The sequence below is a fragment of the Pseudophryne corroboree genome, chromosome 7 (assembly GCF_028390025.1).
Source record: "Pseudophryne corroboree isolate aPseCor3 chromosome 7, aPseCor3.hap2, whole genome shotgun sequence".
In the NCBI taxonomy this organism is placed as follows: domain Eukaryota; kingdom Metazoa; phylum Chordata; class Amphibia; order Anura; family Myobatrachidae; genus Pseudophryne; species Pseudophryne corroboree.
Window position 1 is genome coordinate 366,673,314 of NC_086450.1, and position 13,494 is coordinate 366,686,807.

The 13,494-nt window shown below is 47.4% G+C and overlaps 1 protein-coding gene across 2 annotated transcripts in view; it reads right to left on the minus strand.

The window, feature by feature from the left end:
• Positions 1-1,658: 1,658 nt before the first annotated feature.
• Positions 1,659-13,494, minus strand: part of TMEM130 (transmembrane protein 130) — a 130,474-nt gene continuing 118,638 nt past the window's right edge. The window contains exon 8 of one of the 2 annotated variants that reach the window (XM_063934506.1): positions 1,659-4,180. In XM_063934506.1, the coding sequence (XP_063790576.1) occupies positions 3,992-4,180 (189 nt within the window). In that variant the 3' untranslated portion in view covers positions 1,659-3,991. The remainder of the gene's footprint in view (positions 4,181-13,494) is intronic. The other variant, XM_063934507.1, reaches the window with a different exon arrangement.

Sequence of the window (13,494 nt, forward strand, 5' to 3'; positions counted from 1 at the left end):
AATGTTTTGTCAGTGTCTACATTTTGCAAGTTGACACTGGTTGTCGACATTCTGAACATGCCGACAATGTCAACATTTTGTTCCTGTCGACACTATGTGACTCTATAATGACATAAAGGTACCGATAAAGGATATGTACATGTAGGACATCAGGACTACCTATATTACAAGTGTCACATTATAGCTGTTAGTTGAATACTAACAAAGGTCTCCTAGCACCTTAAGTAATCCTTATTTTGATCAATACCAATACTATTATTTCTGTCAAACTGTAGGCCGCAAAAACCTGCCTTGTATTATCTACTGCACAAGCAATTGATGATGTTGACTGCATATTTTTTCTCTAGTCGCAACAACATACATTCGGCCTAATCTTGAACATAGCGTAGAGCAGGGTTGTCCAACATGTGGCCCTTCAGTTGTTGGTTGTGGAACATACATCCTAGTATGCCCTGTCACAGTTTTGCTATTAGGGAATGCTAAAGTTGTGACAGGACAAGCTGGGGTGTGTACTTCCACAACAGCTGGAGGGCTGCATGTTGAGACCCCCTGGCTAAAGTCTTGATTGATACAGCCTCAAATTCACACAGCATTCTGAGTTACACGATTATAACTATAGAGATGTGCAGGCTCTGATTTACTCAGTTATTAATGCCAAAATGAACGCGTGTTCGGATTTATCCGGATGTTTCTTATTGGCTATCCAAAATGCTTGACATCCGAGAGCCAATAAGATGCCGTTTTGAGATCCGGGTAAATCCGAACCGGCACATCTCTAATTATAACCGATACAAAATGGCCCCTATCGCTTTGTAGATGAGAGGCATAGTGGAAATGTATACAGCCAATATTCTAGATTTACCAAAAAGAAGGGTTGGCCTTGTCTAATACGGGAGTAACATAACCCAAATGGGCAACGTTAGGAATAATTAGGCTTTATTTGAGCAAGTAAGGTGCCTGGCCTAATCTGTCACAATTTTGCATCAAGATTGATGGCAGGCATGGCAGATGGTTTATGATGAGGCATCTTCCTGCAAATGAGGATCTATAATTCATATTTATGTATAATACTGTATTTGTATCTTTTTACAAAGATTTATACAGGTTGAGTATCCCATATCCAAATATTCCAAAATACGGAATTTTTTGAGCGAGAGTGAGATAGTGAAACCTTTGTTTTCTGATGGCTTAATGAACACACACTTTGTTTAATACACAAAGTTATTACAAATATTTTATTAAATGACCTTCAGGCTGTATGTATAAGGTGTATAAGAAACAAAAATGAATTGTGTGAATGTATATACACTTAGTTTAATGCACAAAATTATTAAAAATATTGGCTAAAATTACCTTCAGGCTGTGTGTATAAGGTGTATATGAAACATAAATGCATTCTGTGCTTAGATTTAGGTCCCATCGCCATGATATCTCATTATGGTATGCAATTATTCCAAAATACCGAAAAATCCGATATCCAAAATACGTCCGGTCCCAAGCATTTTGGATATGGGATACTCAACCTGTATATATATATATATATATATATAATTTTTTTTATTTTTTTCCAGGAACTAATGTGCCTTCTACCTAATTTTTTGTGTGTCTCAGGGGCAAAGTACAATTTCTGTCAGTAACAGTATCGCTAAAATGAAAAGTCAGCCATTACTCCAAAGTTTATAATCTTAGTCATCACATATTTACAGCTTCTGTACAATATCGGGTGAATGGGCAATTGCCCTTAATAACAACAAAGGCATAATAATAATAATAATGGTTACAACAGTACAATAATGTTAGTAACATTGTATCAATACAGCATTATATAATTTTATATATCCTAGTTCCACATTCTATGAAAATGCCCCATGATGTTGGCTTACAGTGCAAATCTTGTTTGGTTTTCTTACTGGTGGAAATCATATATGTGGAAAAAATTTGGCAGATATGTTAGTGCATATTATGTCCATTGACTGTAAACACAATCCAAGGCCATTACGTAATGGTAGAGTGAATATATAAGTGTCAATCACAAGTTCTGCTCATAAAAGGTTCTCTTACCAATAAATCATGGGTCTATTTATGAAGCAGTGAAAAGTGTGGAGAAGTGAACCAGTGGGGAAGTTGCCCATGGCAACCAATCAGCATTGAAGTAACATCTATAATTTGCATACTATTCAGCTGTACAGAGCAGCTGATTGGTTGCCATGGGCTACTTCTCCACAAGCTTCTTCTCCACTCTTTTCACTGCTTCATGAATAGACCCCTTAAAAACTACTGTTTGGTCACCTCAGGCACCAGAGTTCATAAACTGCCCTCTAAGTACATACAGTAGACCAGCCGTGGCCAACCTGTGGCTCTTGAGCCACATGTGGCTCTTTCTTTATTCAAATGTGGCTCCCGACACTCAGTCACCTGACCACAACAGATGCTGCAAACTGGTGCACTCCAACCAGACACACAGCAGCACTACGATGACTGAAAACTGAGGGAGCCAGTTACTGGGCTGTAGTGACACAAGGGGGAGCTGGCTGGAGTGACACAGCAAGATCCTGGTAGGAGAGACATAGGGGGTCATTCCGAGTTGATCGCTCACTGCCGATTTTCGCAGCGCAGCGATCAGGTAAAAAAACGGCAAAACTGCGCATGCGTACGGGCCGCAATGCACACGCACCACGTACTTTCACACAAAACTATGCAGTTTTACACAAGGTCTAGCAACTCTTTTCCGTCGCTCTGTTGATCGGTGAGTGATTGACAGGAAGTGGGTGTTTCTTGGTGGTAACTGACCGGTTTCCTGGAGCGTGCTAAAAAACGCAGGCGTGCCTGGGAAAACTGGGGAGGGGCTGGCCGAACGCAGGGCGTGTTTGTGACGTCAAAGCAGGAACTAAACAGACTGAAGTGATCGCAAGGAAGGAGTAGGTCGGCAGCCACTCTGAAACTGCTTGAAAACATTTCAGCACTGTTCTGCTAACCTTTCGTTCGCACTTCTGCTAAGCTAAGATACACTCCCAGAGGGCGGCAGCTTAGCGTTTGCACTGCTGCTAAAAGCACCTAGCGAGCAATCAACTCGGAATGAAGGCCATAATGGGGGAGCTGGCAGGAGTGACACAGAAAGATCCTGGTAGGAGAGACATAATGGGGGAGCTGATTGGAGTGACACAGGAGGGTGCTGGCAAGAGTGACACAATGGGAAGCTGGCTGTACTGACAAAGGAGAATCCTGGCAGGAGAGACACAATGGGGAGCTGGCTGGAGTGACACACGGAGGAGCTGAAGTGTATTATGTGAATATGGCTTTATCAATATATGTTATGTGGATCTGGATTTTTTCATTATTTTATGTGGAAGTGTCTTTTTCAATGTATTTTATGTGGATCTGGCATTTTCATTGTCTTTTATAACAGCGGTGTGGCCTAGCAGGCACAAGGTCACACCCCATTTTTGCACACAGGCCTTTGGCTTGATGTCGGCTCTTTGACGTACCTAACAAGATTTTTTGGCTCTTTTTCTCTGACTGATTGGCCACCCCAGCAGTAGACACTGAGACAGTTATTATTTATTAGCTGTACAAATGACTTACTGTATCTGTGCGTGTGATAAGTTGTATACAATGGGAAAAGAGACAACAGCATCTGTTACAGCTGATGTGACCCATCTCAGGGTCACACAGTTAGTGACCTTTTGCAGGTTACAGTCAGTGTCTGCAGACCTGTGCTGTAACCTAGTGGCCTTACTGCCATTTCCCCATATCCACCCCTAATTGTGAGCTCACATTTTGCGGCAATTGGTTTCCTACAAACTGAGCTGCAATGAAGCACATGAAATGCTCTGAATGTACCTATTCTCATCTTGTTTTCACATTCATAGCTGTATTGAATATTTAATGAATTTACAATGTAAAGTTCCGAGTGTACAATACAGAGCTGTATGTCAATCATTTAGCTCATTAAGGCAACACTAAAATAGGCAGTAGCAGCATTAAACCAGTGTCACAGCATGTAACTTCTAATTGGTGTAGTCAGTGTATGTAAAAGAGGCTGCGTTTCTGTGCGCTGCTCGCCTTCTGGATTAGTGTCAGTAATGCAGTAAGTACAGCACAGGTTCCCGGCAGGAAGTTCCTTGTAGTCTGGAAGTGCCTGGTACTTCTCAGTAACTGGAGAGAAATCAAAATCTGCCACCTAGAAAGAAAAGGAAAATAATTAATTCTATCAGTCATCTGGTTTTCTCTCGACAGTCACTGAAAACGAATTTGCAAAAACCATATTTCTCTGACGTCCTAAGTGGATGCTGGGACTCCGTAAGGACCATGGGGAATAGCGGCTCCGCAGGAGACTGGGCACAACTAAAGAAAGCTTTAGGACTACCTGGTGTGCACTGGCTCCTCCCACTATGACCCTCCTCCAGACCTCAGTTAGAATCTTGTGCCCGGCTGAGCTGGATGCACACTAGGGGCTCTCCTGAGCTCCTAGAAAAGAAAGTATTCTTTTAGGTTTTTTATTTTCAGTGAGATCTGCTGGCAACAGACTCACTGCTACGAGGGACTAAGGGGAGAAGAAGCGAACCTACCTGCTTGCAGCTAGCTTGGGCTTCTTAGGCTACTGGACACCATTAGCTCCAGAGGGATCGAACACAGGCCCAGCCTCGGTCGTCCGGTCACGGAGCCGCGCCGCCGTCCCCCTTACAGAGCCAGAAGCAAGAAGATGGTCCTGTAAATCGGCGGCAGAAGACTTCGGTCTTCAACAAGGTAGCGCACAGCACTGCAGCTGTGCGCCATTGCTCCTCATGCACACCTCACACTCCGGTCACTGATGGGTGCAGGGCACTGGGGGGGGCGCCCTGAGCAGCAATATTAAACACCTTGCTGGCATAAAACTCACATAATATAGTCTTAGAGGCTATATATGTGAAAAATACCCCTGCCAGATATCCATAAAAAAGCGGGAGAAGTCCGCCGAAAAAGGGGCAGAGCTATCTCCCTCAGCACACTGGCGCCATTTTTACCTCACAGCTCCGCTGGAAGGATCGCTCCCAGGCTCTCCCCTGCAGTTTCAAGACTACAAAGGGTAAAAAAGAGAGGGGGGGCACTAAATGTAGGCGCAGTAGTATACATATAAGCAGCTATAAGGGAAAATCACTCAGTTATAGTGTTAATCCCTGTGTTATATAGCGCTCTGGTGTGTGCTGGCATACTCTCTCTCTGTCTCCCCAAAGGGCTTTGTGGGGTCCTGTCCTCAGTCAGAGCATTCCCTGTGTGTGTGCGGTGTGTCGGTACGGCTGTGTCGACATGTTTGATGAGGAGGCTTATGTGGAGGCGGAGCAGATGCCGATAAATGTGATGTCACCCCCTGCGGGGCCGACACCTGAGTGGATGGACTTGTGGAAGGAATTACGTGAAAGTGTCAACTCCTTACATAAAAGGTTTGACGACATAGCAGATGTGGGACAGCCGGCTTCTCAGCTCGTGCCTGCCCAACTGTCTCAAAAGCCATCAGGGGCTCTAAAACGCCCGCTACCTCAGATGGCAGACACAGATGTCGACACGGATACTGAATCCAGTGTCGACGACGATGAGACTAATGTAACTTCCAATAGGGCCACACGTTACATGATTGAGGCAATGAAAAATGTGTTGCACATTTCTGATGTTACCCCAGGTACCACAAAAAAGGGTATTATGTTTGGGGAGAAAAAACTACAAGTGGTTTTTCCCCCATCTGATGAATTAAATGAGGTGTGTGAAGAAGCGTGGGCTTCCCCCGATAAGAAACTGGTAATTTCTAAAAAGTTACTAATGGCATACCCTTTCCCGCCAGAGGATAGGTCACGTTGGGAAACATCCCCTAGGGTGGATAAAGCGCTCACACGCCTGTCAAAGAAGGTGGCACTACCGTCTCCGGATACGGCCGCACTGAAGGAGCCTGCTGATAGGAAGCAGGAGGCTATCCTGAAGTCTGTATATACACATTCAGGTATTATTTTAAGACCGGCTATTGCTTCAGCATGGATGTGCAGTGCTGCAGCTGCGTAGTCAGATTCCCTGTCGGAAAATATTGATACCCTTGACAGGGACACTATATTGCTAACCATAGAGCATATTAAAGACGCAGTCTTATACATGAGAGATGCACAGAGGGATATTTGCCGGCTGGCATCTAAAATAAGTGCTATGTCCATTTGTGCCAGAAGAGGGTTATGGACTCGGCAGTGGACAGGGGATGCAGATTCTAAAAGGCATATGGAAGTTTTGCCTTATAAAGGTGAGGAGTTGTTTGGGGATGGTCTCTCGGACATCGTTTCCACAGCGACAGCTGGGAAGTCAGCTTTTCTACCCCATGTTCCCTCACAGCCAAAGAAAGCACCGTATTATCAGGTACAGTCCTTTCGGCCCCAAAAAGGCAGGTGGGTTAAAGGCGCGTCCTTTCTGCCCAGAGGCAGAGGTAGAGGGAAAAAGCTGCAGCATACAGCCAGTTCCCAGGAACAAAAGTCCTCCCCTGTTTCCTCTAAGTCCACCGCATGACGCTGGGGCTCCACAGGCGGAGCCAGGTACGGTGGGGGCCCGTCTCAAGAACTTCAGCAATCAGTGGGCTCGCTCACGGGTAGATCCCTGGATTCTTCAAGTGGTATCTCAGGGGTACAAGCTGGAATTCGAGACATCTCCCCCTCGCCGTTTCCTCAAATCTGCCTTGCCAACAACTCCCTCAGACAGGGAGGCTGTGCTAGAGGCAATTCACAAGCTGTATTCCCAGCAGGTGATAGTCAAGGTGCCCCTCCTTCAACAAGGACGGGGTTACTATTCCACAATGTTTGTGGTACCGAAACCGGACGGTTCGGTGAGACCCATTTTAAATTTGAAATCCTTGAACACTTATATAAAAAAATTCAAGTTCAAGATGGAATCGCTCAGGGCGGTTATTTCAAGCCTGGACGAGGGGGATTATATGGTATCACTGGACATCAAGGATGCTTACCTGCATGTCCCCATTTACCATCCTCACCAGGAGTACCTCAGATTTGTGGTACAGGATTGTCATTACCAATTCCAGACGTTGCCATTTGGTCTGTCCACGGCACCGAGGGTATTTACCAAGGTAATGGCCGAAATGATGATACTCCTTCGAAAAAAGGGAGTTTTAATTATCCCGTACTTGGACGATCTCCTGATAAAGGCGAGGTCCAGGGAGCAGTTGTTGGTCGGGGTAGCACTATCTCGGGAGGTGCTACAACAGCACGGTTGGATTCTAAATATTCCAGGGTCACAGCTGGTCCCTGCGACACGTCTACGGTTCCTGGGGATGGTTCTGGACACAGAACAGAGGGGAGTGTTTCTCCCGGAGGAGAAAGCCAAGGAGCTGTCATCTTTAGTCAGAGGCCTCCTGAAACCAAAACAGGTGTCAGTGCATCACTGCACGCGAGTCCTGGGAAAAGTGGTGGCTTCCTGCGAAGCAATCCCGTTCGGCAGGTTCCATGCAGGGACCTCTCGGTGGGACCTGTTGGACGGGTGGTCCGGATCGCATCTTCAGATGCATCGGCTGGTGGCCCTGTCTCCAAGGACCAGGGTGTCTCTGCTGTGGTGGCTGCAGAGTGCTCATCTTCAAGAGGGCCGCAGATTCGGCATACAGGACTGGGTCCTGGTGACCACGGATGCCAGCCTTCGAGGCTGGGGGGCAGTCACACAGGGAAGAAACTTCCAGGGACTATGGTCAAGACAGGAGACTTCCCTGCACATAAATATTCTGGAACTGAGGGCCATTTACAATGCCCTAAGTCAGGCAAGACCCCTGCTTCAGAACCAGCCGGTACTGATTCAGTCGGACAACATCACGGCAGTCGCCCATGTAAACCAACAGGGCGGCACAAGAAGCAGGATGGCGATGGCAGAAGCCACGGGGATTCTCCGATGGGCGGAGAGTCACGTGTTAGCACTGTCAGCAGTGTTCATTCCGGGAGTGGACAACTGGGAAGCAGACTTCCTCAGCAGGCACGACCTCCACCCGGGAGAGTGGGGACTTCATCCAGAAGTCTTCCAGCTGATTGTGAACCGTTGGGAGCGGCCACGGGTGGACATGATGGCGTCCCGCCTAAACAAAAAGCTGGAAAGATATTGCGCCAGGTCGAGAGACCCTCAGGCAATAGCTGTGGATGCTCTAGTGACACCGTGGGTGTACCAGTCGGTTTATGTGTTCCCTCCTCTTCCTCTCATACCCAAGGTACTGAGGATAATAAGAAAAAGAGGAGTAAGAACTATACTCATTGTTCCGGATTGGCCAAGAAGAGCTTGGTACCCAGAACTTCAAGAACTGATCTCAGAGGACCCATGGCCACTGCCGCTCAGACAGGACCTGCTGCAGCAGGGGCCCTGTCTGTTCCAAGACTTACCGCGGCTGCGTTTGACGGCATGGCGGTTGAACGCCGGATCCTGAAGGAAAGGGGCATTCCGGAGGAAGTCATCCCTACGCTGATTAAAGCTAGGAAAGAAGTGACCGCAAACCATTATCACCGCATATGGCGAAAATATGTTGCGTGGTGTGAGGCCAGGAAGGCCCCAACGGAGGAATTTCAGCTGGGCCGTTTTCTGCACTTCCTACAGTCAGGGGTGACTATGGGCCTAAAATTGGGTTCCATTAAGGTCCAGATTTCGGCTCTGTCGATTTTCTTCCAGAAAGAACTGGCTTCACTGCCTGAAGTTCAGACATTTGTTAAGGGAGTGCTGAATATTCAGCCCCCTTTTGTGCCTCCAGTGGCACCTTGGGATCTCAACGTGGTGTTGGATTTCCTAAAGTCGCATTGGTTTGAGCCACTTAAAACCGTGGATTTGAAATATCTCACGTGGAAAGTGGTCATGCTGTTGGCCTTGGCTTCGGCCAGGCGTGTGTCAGAATTGGCGGCTTTGTCATGTAAAAGCCCTTATCTGATTTTCCATATGGATAGGGCAGAATTGAGGACTCGTCCCCAGTTTCTCCCTAAGGTGGTATCAGCTTTTCATTTGAACCAACCTATTGTAGTGCCTGCGGCTACTAAAGACTTGGAGGATTCCAAGTTGTTGGACGAAGTCAGGGCCCTGAAAATTTATGTTTCCAGGACAGCTAGTGTCAGGAAAACTGACTCGCTATTTATCCTGTATGCACCCAACAAGCTGGGTGCTCCTGCTTCAAAGCAGACTATTGCTCGCTGGATCTGTAGTACGATTCAGCTTGCACATTCTGCGGCTGGACTGCCGCATCCTAGATCAGTGAAAGCCCATTCCACGAGGAAGGTGGGCTCTTCTTGGGCGGCTGCCCGAGGGGTCTCGGCTTTACAACTTTGCCGAGCAGCTACTTGGTCGGGGTCAAACACATTTGCAAAATTCTACAAGTTTGATACCCTGGCTGAGGAGGACCTAGAGTTTGCTCATTCGGTGCTGCAGAGTCGTCCGCACTCTCCCGCCCGTTTGGGAGCTTTGGTATAATCCCCATGGTCCTTACGGAGTCCCAGCATCCACTTAGGACGTCAGAGAAAATAAGATTTTACTCACCGGTAAATCTATTTCTCGTAGTCCTTAGTGGATGCTGGGCGCCCATCCCAAGTGCGGATTGTCTGCAATACTTGTATATAGTTATTGTTTAACTAAAGGGTTATTGTTGAGCCATCTGTTGAGAGGCTCAGTTATATTTCATACTGTTAACTGGGTATAGTATCACGAGTTATACGGTGTGATTGGTGTGGCTGGTATGAGTCTTACCCGGGATTCAAAATCCTTCCTTATTGTGTCAGCTCTTCCGGGCACAGTATTCTAACTGAGGTCTGGAGGAGGGTCATAGTGAGAGGAGCCAGTACACACCAGGTAGTCCTAAAGCTTTCTTTAGTTGTGCCCAGTCTCCTGCGGAGCCGCTATTCCCCATGGTCCTTACGGAGTCCCAGCATCCACTACGGACTACGAGAAATAGATTTACCGGTGAGTAAAATCTTATTATTTGCAATAAAATCCACAATAAATCAGCAACAACACTTATACAGTAAGTTCTACAATTGCTGGCATGGTTAATTGGGAATTGGCATGATGGTACGGTATTCAGTCATTCTCTCTTACAGCAATGTGGCCACACATCTGATTCCAACTAGTGTGATAACTGCTTGGAGTTAGTTCTCTTCCTGTTTGAGCAAGTTAACTCTGTGCTTTGGTTTCCCTTCAGGATCCATACATCCTGATATATTGTTATTGCTCATTTATATAGTCCCACAGTTTTATGCGACATGGCATCCGTGCCATATTCCCGGGGATAAATCACCAGGAAAATGGCCGCCACACCATTTTCCTGGTGACTTCTGTCTTTAGAGTTGGCTGACGAAGGTCTCCGGAGGGGTGAGTGTATTTTATGGGTGCACCCATTATAGATAAGCAGGTTGGGATCGCGTTGTCGGCTGCCGGGATCCCGACGGTCAGCACACGAGCCTGGGATCCCGGCAGCAGAATGTCGGCGGGGTAGGCGAGCGCAAGAAAGCCCCTTGCGGGCTCGGTGGCTTGTCACAGGCTTTTTTACCACTCTATGGGTGTCGTGGACCCTGTGGGTCGGCATTCCATTGGCCGACATTTTTAGTGCTTGGGATTCCGGCACTGGCATGGTGACCCCAAGTGTCGGTCACATGATCGCATCCCAGATAAGCCAATGGTCCCTGCCTTACTAGAGTTTACAATCTAAAGTGCCTAACACACATGCACATACTCTAGGGTTCATTTTGTCAAAATATATTTAACCAAGCAGTACAGTGTGTAAAAATGTGTCCACATACACTTATCACCAAATTGCGCCAAATAGTCTTTGCGGTTTAGCCACACCATGAAACTCAGTCTGCTACTTTATACTTTATATTTCCTTTGCTACAAAAATACTAATCCTAAGTACTTAGGGCCTAATTCAGAAAGGATCACTTATGCAATCCTTACTGTAGTTTTCCAATTGTTGGGAACTGCGCTCACACAGGATCCGTTCTGCGCATGTGCAGTCCGGGTCCTGCGATCGTATTGCAGGGATGCGATGGTCACTGCTTGATTGACAGTTAGAGGCTGTTGGAGGGAGGGAGGCGGCCGGCGTTGTTCAGTGATTGATCCATCCTTAATTAACATTGCTCAGTGTGTACCCAGGTACCCATATGTCAGCTCATCTGGCCAACATATTGGCTCGGTACATATCGTTCCAGTGTGTATCCAGCTCCTGACTGGGTTGGCTAAATACAGCAGCAGTATCGCTAGAGAGCAGTACTGAATTACCAGTGGTATATGCAGCAGAGGTAAATGGCCACAGGGTAGCACTGAGGCTGTGATAGCTTGCATGTGGTAAATGCAGTAGGGACAAAGGTTGAGACAATGGGGGCAATTCCAAGTTGATTGCAGCAGGAAATTTTTTTAGCAGTTGGGCAAAACCATGTGCACTGCAGGGGGGGGGGGGGGGGCAGATATAACATTTGCAGAGAGAGTTAGATTTGGGTGGGTTATTTTGTTTCTGTGCAGGGTAAATACTGGCTGCTTTATTTTTACACTGCAATTTAGATTGCAGATTGAACACACCACACCCAAATCTAACTCTCTCTGCAAATGTTATATCTGCCCCCCCTGCAGTGCACATGGTTTTGCCCAACTGCTAAAAAATGTCCTGCTGCGATCAACTTGGAATTACCCCCCATGTTCCAATACAGGCTGGGGAAATCAGATATAATCAGCATGACCAGGACACACGAAGCAGGAGATATCAGGACCCAGTGTACACCGGAACAGGACCAGCAAGTTTACACCAAGGCATAAAACTATAACCGGGGAGAGAGCCAGGCTGAGAGCCTAATGACAGAAGCAGGGGCCAATCAGGAGCTTCCTCAGAGACAGCCTCCTGATGCCAAAATCTAGTGCAGCTGCGCAGCTGCATGCACCACAGGCATCCCGGCTGCTAGGTAACAGCGTGACCAAGGTTCGCCATGGACACCCGGAGTTCCGGTTGCCCAGCAACTGCTGGGACCATCAGCCTGTGTGTCTGGTGTGATGCAGCATCCTGCCACCTGGAACCGTCAGTACGTTAGTGGGTGTAAGGCCATAGGCAGGTGATTAGTAGTTGGCATGAGGCTACAGGTAGATGAGTGGTAGTGGGCATGAGGCTATAGGTTTGCGATTGGTAGTGGGTATGAGGCCATAGGTAGGTGACTGGTAGTGGGCATGAGGCCATAGGTAGGTAATTGGAAGTGAGTATGTGGCCATAGTTAGGTGATTAGCAGTGGGCATGAGGCTACAGGTAGATGAGTGGTAGTGGGCATGAGGCTAAAGGTTTGTGATTGGTAGTGGGTATGAGGCCATAGTTAGGTGATTGGTAGTGGGTATGAGGCCATAGGTAGGTGATTGGTAGTGGGTATGAGGCCATAGGTAGGTGATTGGTAGTGGGTATGAGGCCATAAGTAGGTGATTGGTAGTGGGTATGAGGCCATAGGTAGGTGATTGGTAGTGGGTATAAGGCCATAGGTAGGATGCATGAGGAGACTGTGCTGATTAATGTGATATATGACACTTGTATATCTGTGTGCATGTTAATCTCTGAATCTGTACACAAAGTGCTATAATGTAGCAGCAGCTGCTTTTTTCCAATACAAATTCTGTTTTGCTCCGTATACAGTCTCAGTCACACACAATATATAAGTGTCATATATCAAATGAATCAGCAGTCTCCTTGTGCTTCCTAGGCCCATTGCGGGTACATACTAGAACAATCTCGACCTAGTATGTCATTTCCAGACAAATTGGAATGACATGTCAGCCGGATCATTCAGTGTGTCTTCCCAATTTGTGCGCTCCTGCGATGGTTAGCAATATCTTCTGCAGGGACGTGCAGTCAGGGGAGGCAGTGCCTCCCCTGTCATTGATGATTAAGTTAATACAAAGAAGATGCATATGACACATATTCTGTGTCATATGTATCTTCTTAATATTATTCTTTACATTGCTCCCCTCTGTATGTGTTTGTCACTGGGGAAAGTATGGGGAGCGGGGGGCGGGCACGGGCGGGGACTAGCCATGGGCTGTAAAAGCCCATTGAAAATATATGGGAAAGCGGCACCATTAGAGGTGCCGCTTTCCTACAGGGACGTGCTTTCAACCTATGAAAGCACGTCCCTGTCAGTGAGGCCACAGTGATTGGCCAGCGGATCCGTCACTGGATCCGCTGTCAATCACTGTGTCGGCGACGCTGGCGGAGGAGGTGCGGGCGGCTGGATGCGGCAATGGTGCGGGCGGCGGGATGCGGCGGTGGTGTGGGCGGTGCAGGTGGCGGGTTGCGGCGGCGGTGCGGCGGCGGAAATGTACCTTTATCTGCAGAGTTTGGCAGCGGAGCGGTTCCAGTTTCAAAAATGGCGCCTCAGCGTCATTTTTGAAATTCAAGATGGCCGCCGCGAGCCAATCACGGCTCGCCGCGTCATCGCCCCGCCCCCTCCGGCTGACTTATATAAGTCAGCGCGAGGCGGAGGAGAGTCAGTCCGACGG